At 48.6% G+C, this 19,199-nt stretch overlaps 1 protein-coding gene and 1 long non-coding RNA gene across 4 annotated transcripts in view; one reads left to right on the plus strand and one right to left on the minus strand.

The window, feature by feature from the left end:
* Positions 1-191: 191 nt before the first annotated feature.
* Positions 192-17,627, plus strand: TNFSF13 (TNF superfamily member 13). Of its 3 annotated transcripts, XM_082197899.1 has the most exons (7): positions 192-1,673; positions 7,305-7,407; positions 8,902-8,949; positions 11,968-12,086; positions 14,605-14,746; positions 16,847-16,959; positions 16,990-17,627. In XM_082197899.1, exons 1-6 carry the CDS (start codon positions 1,440-1,442, stop codon positions 16,954-16,956), a joined length of 756 nt encoding a protein of 251 aa, XP_082054025.1. In that variant the 5' UTR covers positions 192-1,439; the 3' UTR covers positions 16,957-16,959; positions 16,990-17,627. The 3 variants fall into 3 exon arrangements, with proteins under 3 accessions (XP_082054025.1, XP_082054024.1, XP_082054026.1); XM_082197898.1 differs by having other exon boundaries at positions 194-1,673; positions 16,847-17,627; XM_082197900.1 differs by having other exon boundaries at positions 402-942; positions 16,847-17,627.
* Positions 10,660-19,199, minus strand: part of LOC309518156 — a 350,853-nt gene continuing 342,313 nt past the window's right edge. Inside the window, exon 2 of the long non-coding RNA XR_014213371.1 lies at positions 10,660-10,939. This is a non-coding gene — a long non-coding RNA (uncharacterized lncRNA). The remainder of the gene's footprint in view (positions 10,940-19,199) is intronic.

The raw sequence follows: 19,199 nt of genomic DNA on the forward strand, positions 1-19,199 counted from the left end.
CAGGCCTGAGTATTCTTGGCATTGACAGAGGCTATTCATTAGCCTTTAAAAGTACAGTGGTGCCCCACAAGACGAATGCCTCGCGAGACGGAAAACTCGCTAGACGAAACAGTTTTCCGTTTTGGAGGTGCTTTGCAAAACGAATCTCCTATGGGCTTGCTTCGCAAGACGACAATGTCTTGCGAGTTCCTGCGGGTTTTTTTCCCTCCCCCCCTTTTTCTAAGCCGCTAAGCCGCTTATCAGCTGATCCGATAAGCTGATAAGCCGCTAAAAGCCGCTAATAGCGCTAATCCGCTAATCCGTCAATGGGCTTGCTTCGCAAGACGAAAAAACCGCTAGGCGAAGAGAATCACAGAACGGATTCTTTTCGTCTTGCGAGGCACCACTGTAACATTTTGCCTATGCACAGCATCTTGTGATAGTGCAGAGAAAAGCTGTTTTGGATTTTTAGAAGACAAAAGGAATTCTGGACAGTTTTGAGGCCTGGTGTGATTATTGAAGCCTGGGGTGATTTCACAGACAGGATTTGGGCATCCTGTCCCTTCACCCTCTAACTTCAGGAAACTACAGTTCCCAGAACTAGCCGTGACGGCTTCAGGTGGCACCACAGCGCTTTAAAGGCATGGTGCCAATGTGGCCTACCTTGCAGTTTTGCCGTGAGGCTCCTTGCAAAGAAAAGGAATCCCTTTGAGAAACTGGCATGGGAGGGTGCCAAGCAGTGCCAACACACTACCCTACTCTGAGATCTGGGTGCCGGACGACCCAGAGAGAGCTGCCTCTTGGCCTTTCTCCACGCTGGGCGCCGAAGGCAGCAGTCTGTGAGCCTGCTTCCTCAAAATCTTGCACAACCCTCTCGGCTGCTCTTGGCACAGCTTCAGATCCCGCCCGACGGAACAAGAGGCAGAGACGGCCAAATGCTGATGCATGCCAGCGCTGCCGGAGGTAGGGAGACTGGGTGTGGGTGTGGAGGATTGGCACCCCGTCGCCTTGAGCCCCCAGTGGACGCCGGGCACAGGGAGGGCTGGCTTTTGAGAGTGCCCAGAATTCGGGTATCAGATGGGCAGAGGCTGAATTTCAGCTGAACTGGCAGCAGGTGTCCTTTGGGGACGAAGAAGCTAGGGCAGACCAGGGGGGTATATTGCGTTTGGAGGGCATGCAATGGGGATGTTTTCGTGCCCAGGGGACCCTGGCAGGCAAAAAGGGTCTCCTTAAGAGGAGGGATGGTTTTTGTGTGTGCTTTTCCCCCCAAAGGCCAGCCCAGGTTTTCCAAGAAAAGGAGCAGTAGAGGGCGCAGATTTCCTAGGTTCTGCCCCTGAGAATCTGGGCACAGGAATCCTGCGGCTCTGGGGCGCGTGAAGTCAAGGGGGTCACCAATTTTGGACCTGCCAGGCCATTTTTGGAGAGCAGGGACTGTCTGGCTATATTTCCAGGCCACCCATATGGCAAAGACAAGGTCACAGCGAGGGTCCTCTGAACAGCACCCCTCTCTGCCCGCCGTGGTCTGGGTGGGTGGGTGTTTCCTGGGGGTGGGCTTCCTGGCCTGCCTGCTCGCTTTGATCTGCACCCAATGGCGCCTGGAAACTCTGCGCGGAGAGCTGTCACAGCTGCGAGGGGAGGTGCGATCCGCCATTCACGGGACGGTGGGGGGCGAGGATGCCCCCAGGCCATGCCAGGTAAGCGGGAGTCGAGACGGGCGCAGGGGGGAGCCGGAAAGGGGCACAGCAAGAAGGGAGGTGGTGGGTGGGTACTGGCCACGAGGGGAAATGGATTCTGATGGAAGGGAACCTGGGAGTCATCTAGTCCAACCCCCTTGCAATGCAGGAATCTTTTTGCCCAATGCAAGATTCGAACCCACAACCTGTCCTGTGCTCCACCGAGCAAGCTCTCCCCAGGATCTGTTCATATTTTCAGCTTGAGGAGCAAACTTCTCAGTGCCTGGGGAACCGCCAAGGAGCAAAGAGTTCTTCTGAGCATGGGCAGAGTGCCTTCCACACACCATGGTTTGGTTTTGTCTGCTTGTTTTTGACCTAAATGTCTGGGCGAGAGGCGAGGCCCACGGAAGGCCAGAAGCGATGTGATCTTTGAATTCTGGAGAGCTCTGTTGTTTTGAGCATGTTGCCAAGGTTGTGGGTTCAATTCCTGCAGATTCCTGCCTCGCAGCGGGTTGGTCTAGATGACCACGATGGTCCCCTTCCAATTCTACAATTCGGTGATTTCTGCAGGAATCTGTCAAGGCAGAGTATCTTAACAGGATGAGGGCAAGAGGGATTTCTGCTTGAGGGCAGGAGGAAGGAGAATGAAAGAGCTTGGCAAATGTTTATTGAATATATGGGGGGAAATTGTGTACACCAGAAAACGTTGTCAGCATTAAGATAAATCCAACCGTGTAAATAAGTTTAGGTGGCTCTAATAATGGAATACTGAATGGTTTAGTTTTTGTAAAATATGCAGGGCTTTATGATATGCAAAACGAACCACAGAAAGAGAAGAAGGGAAGTCGTCGATATTATCAGGATGTTAAAATGAGTGTTTTAAATTTAATAACATTTTGATATACCGGTAATAAAAGAGAGAATGGAAAAGCTCTGTGTTACAATGGCCTTGTGAAATTTTGGGAACTTCGGAGTTCCTCGGCTTCGAAGAACCAACTTTCCAACCCAACCCTGCAAAATGGCGTGGATTTATTGAATTTCGGTTTTAAAAACCTTCCCCAAAACATTCCTTTCCCTCCTGTTCCCTCCCCCCCCCCCCGCAAACCAGATTTCTTTCTTTTTCCCAGCAAAAGCTTACATTTTATTCTGTTGGGGTTTTCCTCAAATCCCAACTGGGCGCAAATCCAGTCTGGGCAGAAATGAAGGCACATATTCCCAGAAACTGCGCTGTGGTGTCCAAACTTTTTTCAAAGAGGGCCAGATTTGATGAAGTGAAGGGCCGTGAGGGCCGACCAAAGCTGTTAAGCTTTTTTTAGGATTGAAGCTGTTCTTGATGTTTTTTAGGATTTTGCCCCAAAGTTCTTAAGCTTTTTTTTAGGATTGAAGCTGTTCTTGATGTTTTTTAGGATTTTGCCCCAAAGTTGTTTAAATTTTTTTAGGATTTTAATCCAGGAAACAAACTGCTGCAATGGCCGGATTAAATTGACCGGCAGGCCGATTTAAGCCCCCGAAACGGACTTTGGACATGCCTGATTCTGGGGAAAGGGAGAGAGAAGATAGCATCATCCTCCAGGAATATGTCAATTATAGGAACAGCTCTTGCTGTCAGAAGTAAATAAAAGAGGGAAAGATCCCTCTGAGCATGTGCAGAGTGAGGGCTTCAGTTCTTTCTTCCAAGCTGCTTTCCTCACAAGCTGTAGGTGGCCTGCCTCCTAATATGTGTGCGTGGGTGAGGAGAATGCACTCTGCACATGCTCAAGGGCACTGTTGTTGTTCTGCCACATATTTCAAGATTGGGTTTGGGGCTTGGACTCCGTGACTGACACTGACTGCAAACTTGCAGAGAGGACCCAGGAATCCGGTCTTCCAGTCACCTCCCCCCTCCACTAGATTCTCCTTGGGGGGGGGGGCAGAGATGAGGAATTTTATCCATTCTGTTTCTCTCAGTTTTTCACGTTTCAAGTCTTAAGTTTCATTCCCTGATCTGTCTGCGGCTTATTTATTTTAGTCCTCGTGGAGATTCATCAAGAATTACAACTATGCTGTCATTATTATCGTTATTCCTATCATTTATTCTTATTATTAACCAGCTGCCCTTCACCTTAAGGTCCCAGGGCGGCTCACAACATTAGAAACAGTTTAAATAATCACACAAATAAGGTGGGTCGTAAAAATATACGCCTCAAGTGCCAAGAGAAGTCAGGACAAAGGGGTGTAAATTTCTCCCAATATTCTTCCATGCATTTTTGCATGTGATTCTCACCAAATTATACCTGTTTTTACGCACCCTTTACCCCAGTAGGTGCATTTTTGCAAAGATTCCAAACAGCTCTGCAAAATTTGGAGAGGCCCGAATTTCAGAGAGCATGCATATTGTTGCAGAAAGTACAGATGAGGTAGGCCTGCCTTCTCACCCCATCCCTTATCGCATCTTACCTCCTTCCCTTTTGAACTTCCTGTTCTGTAGTTCGCTGGAAAAAGGGGAATAAACACACACACACAGAAAACATTGTCTGTGTGAAGACGGAAGCAGGTGTTCCCGTAACCTGAAGGCTACAAGTCCCCGGTTGCCTCTCCCTCCATCCTGAGACCAGGAAACTGCTCTTAGGTGTGCCTCCTCTAAAGCAGGTTGCCAACTTCCCCCGACTGGTCCTGCTGCTGCGCTCTTATCCAAACCCCGACATGCAGAAATTAAGCCGATTCACCTGCCTTTCCATCATCTTCACGCCTGGGAAAATTGCACAAGCCATTTTCCTTTGCACGTCAGAGAACTGTGCTGCTAAAAGCACAGGAGCATAGCCAGTGAAGCGAGGCAGAAAGCTGGCAACCCTTCTCTCAAGCGAGTCTGCAGACTTAGGATTGCCAATGTCCTCTTTTTCACGGCGAGAGCCGTCGTCGCGATCCATAGCTAAAAGTAGAAGTCGACAAATGTGTCCTCTTTTTTTGCTCTTAGAAACATGGCGGCCGCTTTTTAAAATGTGCTTTTAAAAGCCTTGTTTTGCTGCTGTGGGGAAGGAAGAAAGAAAGGACGCAGACAGACAGAGGCTTATTGTGGGATCAGTGTTGCTCATGCACAGAGTTTTTCTTTCGTTTTGCCTTTGTTGCTCTCAAGATGCCAGCCTGTGCTTTTTATTTACCATCATCCGGATTTCCTCTTCATGCGGGAAAACCCTTCATGAAAAAAACAGTATGTTACACATCCTCAGTCACCGCCGATGTGGAAACAGTAATGTTGGCGCTTTTGCGGTGGGGAGGGGTTGGGGCTGTTTGTCGTGTGTGTGGAGTAGGGTTGCCAGTTCAGGAGCGTTGCAAGACCTTGAGACGTCAGGTCCCTAAACTGCCCCTGGTGATGTCATGGGGGGGCAGCCTCTGGAGACGGAGGTTAATTGGGAGAGGACCCCCGCAGAGTGTCTTTGTAAAAACTGGCATAAAAAGGTAAAGGTACCCCTGCCCGTAAGGGCCAGTCGTGTCCGACTCTAGGGTTGTGTGCTCATCTCACTTTAGAGGCCGGGAGCCAGCGCTGTCCGCAGACACTTCCGGGTCACGTGGCCAGCGTGACGAAGCTGCAGCTGGCAAGCCAGCACCAGCGCAGCACATGGAAACGCCGTTTACCTTCCTGCTCTAAGGCGGTACCTATTTACCTACTTGCACTTTGACGTGCTTTCGAACTGCTAGGTGGGCAGGAGCTGGGACCGAAAGATGGGAGCGCACCCCGCCGCGGGGATTTGAACCGCCGACCATACGATCGGCAAGTCCTAGGCACTGAGGTTTTACCCACAGCGCCACCCGCGTCCCTTAAAAACTGGCATGCTACAGAAGAAAACACACAATCTAGCTGGGGAAAAGACAACAACCACTTTTGCAAAACTTAATTAGCTCACAAAGGCTACGGTTTGGTTTTTTTAAAGCCAGATTTTAAGGCCTGTTTTAAAATTAGAAAGGGTTTGCCTTCTCTCACCTGGATATTTTATTTTATTTTTGTGGGGGGGAACGGATAGACGGCTGAAAAAAGCCAATAGGATCGCCAAGTCAGGATGGAGCATCCCAGACCCTGAAACTTCAGGGCCCCAAACTGATCAATAGGGCAGGTCCTGGAGATGGAGGTTAATTGGGAAGGAGGGCAGACCTGCCCAGAATGTCTGTACAGTGGTGCCTCGGTTTAAGAACAGTCCTGTTTACGCACTATTTGGTTTACAAACTCTGCAAAACCGGAAGTAGTGTCCCGGCTTGTGAACTTTACCTCGGTCTAAGAATGGAAACCGAACGACAGAAGGGCATCGGCAGCTGGAGCCCTCATTAGGGAAAGCGCGCCTCAGTTTAAAAACAGTTTCGGTTTGAGAACGGACTTCCAGAACAGATTAAGTTTGTAAACCGAGGTACCACTGTATAGTGGTACCTCTGGTTGCAAACAGGATCCATTCTGGAGGCCTGTTCTCAACATGAAAAGAACTCAACCCGCAGCGGCACGTCTGCGCACGCGCTGGTTGTGATACGCCTCGTCTGCGCATGCGCATGACGTCGTTTTGCGCGTCTGCACATGCGCAAGCAGCAAAACCCGGAACATAACATGAAGCGGACGTAACATGAGGTATGACTGTAGTATAATTTCATGCCTGGCTGAAACTTGCAAGATGTGTGCATGTTGTTGTTGTTCTTTAGTCGTTTAGTGGTGTCCGACTCTTTGTGACCCCCCTGGACCAGAGCACGCCAGGCCCTCCTGTCTTCCACTGCCTCCCGCAGTTTGGTCAAACTCATGCTGGTCACTTCAAGAACACTATCCCACCATCTCGTCCTCTGTCGTCCCCTTCTCCTTGTGCCCTCCATCTTTCCCAACATCAGGGTCTTTTCCAGGGAGTCTTCTCTTCTCATGAGGTGGCCAAAGTCTTGGAGCCTCAGCTTCAGGATCTGTCCTTCCAGTGAGCACTCAGGGCTGATTTCCTTCAGAATGGAGAGGTTGGATCTTCTTGCAGTCCATGGGACTCTCCAGAGTCTCCTCCAGCACCAGAATTCAAAAGCATCCCTTCTTCAGCGATCTGCCTTCTTTATGGTCCAGCTCTCACTTCCATACATCACTACTGGGAAAATCAACTATACAGTGGTACCTCTGGTTACGTACTTAATTCGTTCCGGAGGTCAGTTCTTAACCTGAAGCACCACTTTAACTAATGGGGCCTCCTGCTGCCGCCGTGCCGCCGGAGCACGATTTCTGTTCTCATCCTGAAGCAAAGTTCTTAACCTGAGGTACTATTTCTGGGTTAGTGGAGTCTGTAACTTTAAGCATATGTAACCTGAAGCATATGTAACACGAGGTACCACTGTACAGACCTTTGTTGGCAAGGTGATGTCTCTGATTATTATTATTATTATTATTATTATTATTAGCACCACACACCTGGAGACTGAAGCCTGCCCCCCTGGAGGCAGCCAGTCAAATCTGGCGATGTCATGTCAGACCTAGAGGTCCTTATTGTGGTGACATTTCGGTGGGTGGTACCCATTGCTACTCCCCTCTTTGCACTTGCTCCTCACCTGAACACAACCACACCGAAAAGGACACGGCCGTGGGAACTGACAGGATGGTTGAAGGCAAAACAGCACTCTTTTTAAGCCAAACACCCAAGTTAACGCCATTCCTCTCCGGTTTGGTTTCAGAGTCCTGGAGATCTTCCGGAGAGGTCTCCCACACATCTGGAAAGGAGGAGGAGGAGGAGAAGGGATACTGGGAGAACCCCCCAGGACTCCCCACGTCCCCGCAGTAAGTAGGCCATTGTGAGATTTGGCCCTTGTTTTGTGATGGTTAATACTTTGGTTCCTGAGTCCAGGTCACAGGCTCACCCTATTCATACACGAATGCGTCCTTCAGACAGGATTTGCAAGCGAAAAGGCAATGGGAAGGCTTTCCCCATTTGCCCCCCTTACCGCAGAGGAATATTTGAGTTCAATTTGGGAGAGTCCAAATGGCTTCAGGATTGCTCTCCTGTACTCTTTCAGACAAGGGACGCGGGTGGCGCTGTGGGTAAAACCTCAGTGCCTAGGACTTGCCGGTCGTATGGTCAGCGGTTCGAATCCCCGTGATGGGGTGAGCTCCCGTCGTTTGGTCCCAGCTCCTGCCCACCTAGCAGTTCGAAAGCACCCCTAACTGCAAGTAGATAAATAGGTACCCCTTTATAGCGGGAAGGTAAACGGCGTTTCCGTGTGCTGCGCTGGTGCTGGCTCGCCAGAGCAGCTTCGTCACGCTGGCCACGTGACCTGGAAGTGTCTCCGGACAGCGCTGGCTCCCGGCCTCTTAAGCGAGATGAGCACGCAACCCCAGAGTCGGTCACGACTGGCCCGTACGGGCAGGGGTACCTTTACCTTTTACTCTTTCAGACACATGGTTCGTATATTTAGATATGTGTGCATTGATGAATATTTACTCTATATTTGATGAATATTTATTCTATATTTGGGCGCACTCTCCCAGCTTTACAGACACCTGTGCGCAACAACACAGTGAGGGTCACAGCTGGCTAGACAGGTGGCCAAGCCGGGTCTCCGCCTTCCTGTTTCTTGTTTTCAGCCCCACAGAGCAAGGAGAGGAAGGCTGGAGAGGAAGCACAAGTGAAGTTGGAGGGGAAGTGAAAGTGATACCGTATTTAAATAATCCAGAGCTCCCTCCTGAGGAGACATGGCTGAGCAGAGAGAGAACATCAAACGTGCTAAAAACATTCATCATCTAGATAAGCTTGCCCAGATGCTTAGAAGGCGGAGGTGATTTTAATCTATTTTAGCATTATGACTTCTGTGTCCTTTAAAGCACGGTTGCAATCTTTTCATAAACCACTTCAACATATGTGGTTATTTTTCCTTACAATCAAGCGGTGTGTACATTTTGCCCTGTATACCTGAAAGAGTGTCTCCGCCTCCATCGTTCTGCCCGGACACTGAGGTCCAGCTCCGAGGGCCTTCTGGCGGTTCCCTCCCTGCGGGAAGTGAAGTTACGGGGAACCAGGCAGAGGGCCCTCTCGGTGGTGGCGCCCTCCTGTCAGATGTCAAGGAGATAAATAAATAGACCTTCTGTAGACATTTGAAGGCAGCCTTGTACAGAGAAGGTTTTAATTTTTGATGCTTTATTGTGTTTTTAAAGTTTGCTGGAAGCTGCCTGGAATGGCTGGGGAAATCCAGTCAGATGGGCGGCATATAAATAGTAAAAATGTTTATTATTATTATTATTATTATTATTATTATTATTATTATTATTACCTTCCAGGAAAGCAGTCCGTCCTGCATTTAGCTCCCCTCCGACATTCCAACAGTGGTGAGTTTTGGTCTCTCTCTTCCATGGATCTGTGTGTGGCTTTGTCATTCAATCTTCTGACTGTTGTTAAGATTTGTGTGGAATGTGTGTCTTCTGGTTGTTCTGTGTATTGTCTGCCCTTTTTCCCTTATGGGGTATCCAAGAGCCCATACAGAGTCCTTACGTGGGTTCCCTATTGGTAGGAGAAAATAACAGAGGCCAACCAGAGAATATGGAGAAGCAAAGCAGCTCATAAGCCTGATCTTTATTAAACTGTTGCAACATGATGCTCCCCTCACACGCAGGAAAGTAGGAGGACCTCGAACAATGATGCGCAAGGCCTTATATAGACACTTTAAATTGCCCGCCCTGTCGCTCCAGACCACCCCTCCATACATCATACATACATCACAGAAGAGGCGGTCTACAGCAGAAATCTGAGTGCGTTGTTTATCTCGTCTGACAGATTACCTATTAATGTTCACTTGATTGGATACCCTGGGGAGCCTGGCCAGTCTTTTGTAATGATAAATACTTAGTTCCTGAGCCAGGTCACAGGCTCACCCTATTCAAACACAGACAGACATACCCTTAAGACAGGATTTGTGAAGGAAAAGGCAATGGGGAGGCTTTTCCAGTTTGACCTTGCAGAGAAAACATTTGGTCAGTTTGGGAGTCAAAAATGGTTCCAGGTTGGCCTTCCTGTGCTGATCTATGTACGTGCTTGGTTGGTACATTTATGAACATTTATTATATATCTAAGACTTTAAAATTCTTATCACAGTATAAAAACGTGCAGTCCTCTCTAATTCCTTCCTCTCGCGTTTTCTTTTAACGACACGAGACTGCAGAAAGCCGCCATCCTTAACTTTTAAAATCCCCCGAAAATGCATTCTCTATCACCATCACCCTTTAGTCTCGCAGTTCAAAAAACACTGATCCGTTGTTTATAATTATTTCCTGGCTCAGCTGCTGCAATTCTCCTTCCAGGTTTCTTATTTGTTGCAATCGTGATCGTTTTGTGCTTGTGCGCTGTTCCGATTCCAAGACTCTTTGAGCCTGCAAAAGATTTGGGGTGGACTGGCTGCTTCATTTACGACCAACACATGCTGAAATTCCTTTAACTTTTCATGCCATTTTTGTTTGAGCCTCGCGCAAGAGTTGCTCTCTAAATGGCATTCACGTGGCATCACAGAACAATTAATAAATCTGAATAATGTACGGATAGTCTCGTATAAATCCTGCACAGAGGCGCTGCAAAAGATAGTGGTGGCAAGAGATGAAGTTCCTGGTGGAACAGACAAAATAAAAACTGTCAAATTATTGGGTTTGGGTGGCAATAACTCTCAAAAGACCTCAAACATGAAATTGCTGATCTTCTAACAAAAAATATGTAACTTTTCCCTCAGATTAGCCTGCAGATTATATTAGCTGGAAGTAGCTAATATAACACCAAATTAATAATAATAATAATAATAATAATAATAATAATAATAATAGATAATCTATTTATACCCTGCCCATCTGGCTGGGTTTCCCCAGCCACTCCGGGCAGCTTCCAACAAAATATTAAAATACAATAGTCCTTCAGATATTAAAAGCTTCCCTAAAAAAAGATCGAGGGGCAAATTACAGGCGAGTTAGCGTAACATGGTGGAAAGTATTGTTAAATATCTTACTGATCAGAGGCTTCCTTTCAACACTCCCTTCCCTCTTGTTTGCCTTAGTGTCTGTTCCTCCTTTTCTTCCAATTTCTCTCCTTGTTGCTCTATTCTTCCTGTCTCCTCTCCTTGCAAGTTCGCTATCTTTACCTCCCCCCTCCCAGGCAGCCTCCTTTATTGCTAGAGTCCCTTATCTCGCTCCCAATCACTTGCCGATCAGCGGCTTCCTTTCAACACCCCCCTCCCTCTTTCTAAAAACAAAACAAAACATGATCTGCTTTTCGCCCCTGGGCAATTCAGCTCCAGGGACCACACATTTGCTCCATAAGACGTGCAGACATTTCCCCTTACTTTTTAGGAAGAAAAAAGTGTATCTTATGGAGCGAAAAATACGGTATTTTGTGTGGAGGGGGAAGCTTTCCCAATAGTCCTTTTCACTTGCAAAACCCTTCAAATCCTGTGTAAATAGATGAATGGGGTAGGTCTGTCGAGAAATACTTATTTACCTTTTCAAAAGAATGGCCAGGATAAAGCAATCGGCACTCATGATCAAGTATCTCTCAAATTTATTGTTGTAGACCGTTTCTTTTCTGTGACATAATGATGCTTTTTCTGTGATCTTTGGCTAAGGGGTTGGGGCAATTTCTGAAGCTTTTAAAGGTGGTTACACAGCTTTTGTTCTGTGTTAAGTTGTGGGCGAACATATCAGACGACACAGCGATTCTTCAAAGAAGCTCTTGTTTATTCAAAGGCCAGAACAGAACAACGTAACTGTAGCAACTTTCTAAAACTATCCAATCACTGAACGTCACTTTCGATCCTTCATTTGCATACAAACTATCCAATCACTGAACGTCACTTTCGATCCTTCATTTGCATAACTATCTACAGTATCCCCCTGCTGGCCCAGGGTGAGAACTTCAGTACATAACATTCTGGGTCCTCACCTCCTTGCAAAGAGGGGGGGGGAGACTCTGTTGCAACAGAAAACAAAAATATGCCTCATATTTTACTAGTTCCTGCCTCCAGCTATTGACAACGAACAGGGGATCTCCTTGATGGAGAGATGGGCTATAAAAACCAACCCCCATTTCCCCCCCCAACCTAATTTCAGAGGATGGGGCAAGGGAACGACCAGACAGGGGTAGTGCCCCACTTGGAAAAGAAGGGGTGGTGCGCTTGTGTTAACTCAAAGATTTAGTTTATGGGGAAAGCTTTACCCTTTGAATGTCTGCGTGGCTTGGGAAGCGACCCAGGAGTCGTGCGTAAAGGAAAACAAAAGGTTGGCAACTCATTTGGGGGGGGGGATGGACTGCCACGGGTGAGTTTTAAATGGGATGGCAGGGTAATAATCTTTTCCCTGTCGCCCGCATTTTAGAAGATGGATTTGCCACAGAAATATGGTGGGAGCCTTTCCTCCAGCAAGGCCGAGCCCTGGAGCTCAGCGGACGGGACGTGGTGGTGAGGCACATGGGGCTTTATTTCGTTTACAGCCAGGTAAGAGGGCAGGGCAGGATCCTGACCCTAGTTTGCCAGTGGTGGGGGCCACCCGGATTAGGTAGGGCTGGGAAGGAGGAGGCCTCATCACACAAATGCACCCTCTTCTACTGGGCTGTGGTACGTAGCTCAGTGACCGAACCATCATTTCAGGCCCCGGTGGCATTTCATAGAATCGTAGACTTGCAACATTGGAAAGGACCACGAGCGTCATCCAGTCCAACCACGTGCCTTGCAGGAATATTTTGCCCAATGTGGGATTCAAACCCACGACCTTGAGATTCAGAGTCTCAAACCCTAAGGACTGAGCTATCTACTGACTGAGCTGCCACCCTGGAGAGTCGCTGCCATCCAGTCAGTTTAGACCAGGAGCAGGGTTCGGATCCCTGCGTAGCCATGAAGCTTCCTGGGTGGTCTTGGGCCAGTTGCCAATTCTTTGTTGTTGTTTAGTCGTTTAGTCGTGTCCCAGCGGCGTAGCGTGAGTTGTCAGCACCCGGGGCAACGCAAGTAATTTGCGCCCCCTAACCCGGGGCAAGGCAAGTAATTTGCACCCCCCAACCCCTAACCTGCGAGTTGCCGCTGGCGCTGCCGCCCAAACGACGCCGCTTTCCCGGAGGAGGAGGGGGGCAGAGAGGCGAGGAAAATGCAACGGCCCAGCAGCTGCAGCAGCACCGGCAGAGGCGGGGCTGTGAGGAGGGGCTGCCTGGCGCGTCCTCCGCGGCGAGCGCTGAGAGCCGCTGCCTGCCGGGCGCCTTCAGCCCGGACGCGCGCACAGCTTGTCGGTTCCGCGAGACATGCGGCTCCACTACAGCCTGCGCCCGAGGCTCTTCGGCGACTCCGGAGGCAGCAAGTGCGCCCCCCCCTCAGATGTTGCGCCCGGTGCGGCCGGCCCCCCTGGCACCCCCCACGCTACGCCACTGTCGTGTCCGCCTCTTCGTGACCCCCTGGACCAGAGCACGCCAGGCACTCCTGTCTTCCACTGCCACAGTTTGGTCAGACTCATGCTGGTAGCTTCGAGAACACTGTCCCACCATCTCGTCCTCTGTCGTCCCCTTCTCCTTGTGCCCTCCATCTTTCCCAACATCAGGGTCTTTTCCAGGGAGTCTTCTCTTCTCCTGAGGTGGCCAAAGTCTTGGAGCCTCAGCCTCAGGATCTGTCCTTCCAGTGAGCACTCAGGGCTGATTTCCTTCAGAATGGAGAGGTTGGATCTTCTTGCAGTCCATGCGACACACAGATTTGGAAAGCACTGTGTTAGCCCAACCTTCCTCGCAAGCGTTGTTGTGGGGGGGAACTGGGGGTGGGTGGGAGGAGAACCAGGTACCCCACCTTGGAAGATGAAGGTGTTCTATAAATGAAATCGATAAGGAAATTGATAAAATTTGTCTTTTTCTTCTTCTTTGGCGATCACTCGTAGCTGAGTAAGATTGTCTTCCATAAACACGGTTTTCTTTTTTTTAAAAAAAGATATTTATTAAAGTTTTTAAAATATAACAATGAAAATGAAAAAACAAGAAACAAAATACAACATAAAAACAATTAAAAAACAAATAGTTTTCCATAACATATCTTCCTTACGCTTATTTCCCCAGACCTCCTCATACCTCCCTTCTTTGTATTCCACTTCAATTTTGTTAGCAAATCCTTACCATTAAGCTTTTACCCATTTATAAACCTTTTTTTCCCGTATCTCCTAAAGCATTACAGCTGGAAACCCCTTAGTTTCTTTCCAACATCCTTCTAACATTCATTAATTTTACAATATTTCTGTAAATAGTCTTTAAATTTCTTCAAGTCTTCTTTCACCAACTCTTCTCCCTGGTCTCGGATTCTGCCAGTCATAAACACGGTTTTCACAATGACATGATTTTCACCACTCGACAGCTTCAAGAAAAATGCAGAGAGCAAAACCAACCCCTGTGTATGGCGTTAATTGACCTGACGAAGGCTTTCGACACTGTATATCGTAATGCCCTTCTGTCCTTCTGAAAACTGGATAAAAATTGTACACATGTGATGGGAAGACATTTTTTAAAAAAACAATTTTTATTGATTTTCCAGTAAAAACAGCCAATCAACATATCCACATCATAATCCAATGAAAAACAAGAAACTAAAATTTTAAAAGTCCAAATTGTAATTATTAATTTTTCTGGGCTCCTGATAGTCTGGACCTCTGGAGCATATCTCCAAATCTTCAGTCGTGCCTCTTCTCATTGTTTTCGTATTTTCCGCCTTTTGAACACTTTAAAGTTCTCCTTCACTGGCTATGCAATTCTCAATCGTGTCAAAAATCATATGTCCTTTCATCCACCGAACACAGCTTTATTTGTAAATATATGTGTGATGGGAAGAAATTTGGCCCACAGCACCACACAGATGCTGCGGGAAAGATTTGTGTGTGGGGAGAGCGATGTTGAGCACCCTTCAGGAAGTGTCCGGATTACACCCCGCTGCCTTTTGCCCTCCTTCGCCGCTGGGCCAGCGAAACCGACCCACACACCCCTTTTCTTCCCCCTAGGTGCTGTTCCATGACCCCACCTTTACTATGGGGCAGGTGCTGTGGCGGAAAGCTCCCGGCAAGCCCGGCCAAATCCTGTTCCGCTGCGTCCAGAGCATGCCTCCAAACCCAGAAAAGGCCTTCAACAGCTGCTATAGTGGAGGTGAGAGGAGAATCAGACCTGGCTGGCGGGAGGGAGAGCTGCTCTCCAGGACTCCTGGGTTCCCTTGAAAGGGGAGCGGGATTTGGGTTGGGGTGTTGGCGTCATTTTCTGGGGCTTCACCTGTTGAACCTCAGCAAGTCAGTCAGCTGTCAAAGGCCAGACTGGGGACAGGGGGGGGGGCAACCTTTGTGTATTCCACAGGGCTTTATGGTACTCAAGAACATTGTTATAGGGGAAAAACTGCTCCCTTTCATTTATGGGGTATTTCAGAGCCCTCCTATTGGTAGGAGGAAATAACAGAGGCCAACCAGAGTATATTGGGAAGCAAAGCGGCTAGTAAGCCTGATCTTTTTTAACTGTTGCAAAGGGGTCCCCACTCACCACACGCAGGAGGCAGCAGGGACCCCGAACAATGGTGTGCAAGCACTTATATAGACTCTAGAAATTGCCCACCCTGTAGCCCAAGACCACCCCACAAAACATCATATATGCATCACAGAAGGAGGCGGTCTTCAGCAGAAATCCTGTCTGACAGGGTACCTGATAATGGACCCTGATTGCTTTACATGGGCAGCCTGGCCATTCTTTTGTGACAGTTAAAACTTTAGCTCCTGAATCCAGGTCACAGGCTCACCCTATTCATACACAAATATGCCCTTAAGACAGGATTTGTGAGCCAAAAAGACAAAGGGAAGGCTTTCCCCATTTGCCTCCCTTACTGCGGAGGAATATTTGAGGTCATTGGGAGAGTCAAAATGGCTTCAGGATTGCTCTCTGATACTATTTCAGACACATGGTTTATATACTTATGTATGTGTTTGCCTCGTACATTTATGAACATTTAATTTATATTTGAGACCTTAGAGTTCTTATAACAAAGGGGAGTGGGATTTGCTGAGGATACATGGGGTGTTGGCGTTGAACGGTTTCAAGTTGCCCCCTCTCTCCTGGGCAGAAACCCCACCCGGCATCTTCCTGCTGGGCCGGAGCTTGACCTGTTGAACCTCGGCAAGTTAGCTGTCAAAGGCCAGACTGGGGATGGGGTGGGAAGCAGGGCCAACTTTTGTATATTCCATGGGAATTAATGACGCTCAATAACACCTACTGCCCGCGGACTGGTGCATGCTCTGGTTATCTCCTGCTTGGACTACTGCCATGCGCTCTATGTGGGGCTACCTTTGAAGGTGACCCGGAAACTACAACTAATCCAGAATGCGGCAGCTAGACTGGTGACTGGGAGTGGCTGCCGAGACCATATAACACCGGTCCTGGCTCCCAGGACGTTTCCAAGCACAATTCAAAGTGTTGGTGCTGACATTTAAAGCCCTTAAGCAGCCCAGTAGACCTGAAGGAGCGTCTCCACCCCCATCGTTCTGCCCGGACACTGAGGTCCAGCTCCGGGGGCCTTCTGGCGGTTCCCTCGCTGCGAGAAGCAAAGCTACAGGGGCCTTCTCGGTGGTGGCCCCCGCCCTGTGGAACGCCCTGCCGTCAGATGTCAAAGAGATAAACAACTACCGTACTTGACATTTAGAAGACATCTGAAGGCAGCCCTGTTCAGGGAAGTTTTTAATGTGTGACATTTTAATGTATTTCTAATCTTTGTTGGAAGCCGCCCAGAGTGGCTGGGGAAACACAGCCAGATGGGCGGGGTACAAATAATAATCCGCTAATCCAGAAATAGTGCTTCAGGATAAGAACAGAAATCGTGCTCTGGCGGCGCGGCAGCAGCAGGAGGCCCCATTAGCTAAAGTGGTGCTTCAGGTTAAGAACAGTTTCAGGTTAAGAACAGACCTCCGGAACAAATTAAGTACTTAACCCGAGGTACCACTGTACAGACTTTATTTTTAGTTCCCATATACAGTATATATGGGGCAACCTAGTATATGAGGTGGGGTACAAATATTATTATTATTATTACTGAAATTGAAATACTCCAAAGCCCCTATTCCTACCAATCCTGCAAGACAATTTGCTAGCGTCAAATTCAGCAGGATGAGGCCCTGTCAGGAGCCGCTGCCAGGGGAACGAGAGGCCTTTGAGAGGAAGGGGTTTCCGCCCCACTGTGTCTCTGCCTGACCCTTCTCTTCCTCCTCCTCTTAGGGGTTTTCCACCTGCAGCCTGGAGACCAGTTGAATCTCCGCATCCCTCGTTTCAACGCATCCTTTGACCTGACCGCCCACGGGACCTTCCTGGGGTTTCTCCGTCTATAGTGGTCTTCTTGGGGGGCCCCACCGTGAGAGACTTCGGGGCCAGAGTGTCAGTCAGCCAGAGTCAAAGACCTCTCCGTTCTGCTCCGAACTTTGAGGGTCTGATGGGGGAGACGCTCTGGGGGCCAGGGGGATGAGCTAGTATTTGTCGTAGGAAGCAAGGTAAAGAGCTTAGGCCAAGCTGAGCTGCTCAAGGACGTCTCTGACCCTCCTTTTTCCAAGATGCCAGAGCCTTCCCTGGCCCGCAGTGAGAGCACACAAGGCCCCCGGGATTATAAGAGCAACAGCATGTACTTTCGTCGCAGGCAGGGTTTGCCATCCCGGCATCCGCGAAGGACAAAAATGGATTTTCCCAAGCCCTTATGGTCGCTACTTCGAGCTTGGGAGGATAAAATACCCAGTACAGTGGTACCTCAGGTTACATACGCTTCAAGTTACATACGCTTCAGGTTACGGACTCTGCTTACCCAGAAATAGTACCTCGGGTTAAGAACTTTGCTTCAGGATGAGAACAGAAATCGTGCTCTGGTGGCGCAGCGGCAGCAGGAGGCCCCATTAGCTAAAGTGGTGCTTCAGGTTATGAACAGTTTCAGGTTAAAAATGGACCTCCGGAACGAATTATGTACTTAACTCGAGGTACCACTGTATCTATTACGCAGCAGCATAAAGACCTTAACGCACTTTCTATAAACAGCGCTTTCACTGGGACACCTTTTCAGACATTTGGACGGCGTATACTGTCTTGTAAACTAAGATGGATATACAGTCATACCTCGGGTTACAGACGCTTCGGGTTGCGCCATTTCAGGTTGCGCGCTGTGCCTTACCCGGAAGTACTGGAACGGGTTACTTCTGGGTTTTGGCGCTTGTGCAGAAGCGCCGAATCGCAACCCGCGTGTGTGCAGACGTGGCACTGCGGGTTGTGGACGCTGCGGGTTGCGAACATGCTTCCCACACAGATCATGCTCGCAACCCGAGCATCCACTGTACTGCAATGTTGGTTATTGTTCTGTTAAAAGTAAACTTACAGAGGGTTGCTTTTCTCCTCCCTGCCCGCCCTTTCCCCCGCCAAATATTTTTTCCAATTAAAGTATGATTTCAAAGCACATGAAAACGGCGTCCTCCGCGTTTTGGACTACAATTCCCATCATCCTGAGCGAGCGCAGTCCAACTCCCTGGCTCTGATGGGTTTTGTAGTCCAAAACATGGCAGGCACCAGTTTGGTGAAGGCTGATTTAAGAACATAAGAGCCTGCTGGATCAGTCCATAGAATCATAGAATCATAGAGTTGGAAGAGACCACAAGAGACATCGAGTCCAACCCGCTGCCAAGCAGGAAACAACATCAGAGCACTCCTGACATATGATTGTCAAGCCTCTGCTTAAAGACCTCCAAAGTAGGAGACTCCACCACACTCCTTGGCAGCAAATTCCACTGTCAAACAGCTCTTACTGTCAGGAAGTTCTTCCTAATGTTTAGGTGGAATCTTCTTTCTTGTAGTTTGGATCCATTGCTCCGTGTCCGCTTCTCTGGAGCAGCAGAAAACAACCTTTCTCCCTCCTCTATGTGACATCCTTTTATATCTTTGAACATGGCTATCATATCACCCCTTAACCTCCTCTTCTCCAGGCTAAACATGCCCAGCTCCCTTAGCCGTTCCTCATAAGGCATCGTTTCCAGGCCTTTGACCATTTTGGTTGCCCTCCTCTGGACACGTTCCAGTTGGTCAGTGTCCTTCTTGAATTGTGGTGCCCAGAACTGGACACAGTACTCCAGGTGAGGTCTGACCAGAGCAGAATACAGTGGCACTATTACTTCCCTTGATCTAGATGCTATACTCCTATTGATGCAGCCCAGAATTGCATTGGCTTTTTTAGCTGCCGCGTCACACTGTTGGCTCATGTCAAGTTTGTGGTCAACCAAGACTCCTAGATCCTTTTCACATGTACTGCTCTCAAGCCAGGTGTCCCCCATCTTGTATTTGTGCCTCTCATTTTTTTTGCCCAAGTGCAATACTTTACATTTCTCCCTGTTAAAATTCATCTTGTTTGTTTTGGCCCAGTTCTCTAATCTGTCAAGGTCGTTTTGAAGTGTGATCCTGTCCTCTGGGGTGTTAGCCACCCCTCCCAGTTTGGTGTCATCTGCAAATTTGATCAGGATGCCCTTGAGTCCATCATCCAAGTCGTTGATAAAGTCCAGTGCAGGACCTGAACACAGGAGTCGCTCTCCCTTCTTGTGGCTTCCAG

Source organism: Podarcis vaucheri, assembly GCF_965113315.1.
Source record: "Podarcis vaucheri genome assembly, chromosome: 13".
Classification (NCBI taxonomy): domain Eukaryota; kingdom Metazoa; phylum Chordata; class Lepidosauria; order Squamata; family Lacertidae; genus Podarcis; species Podarcis vaucheri.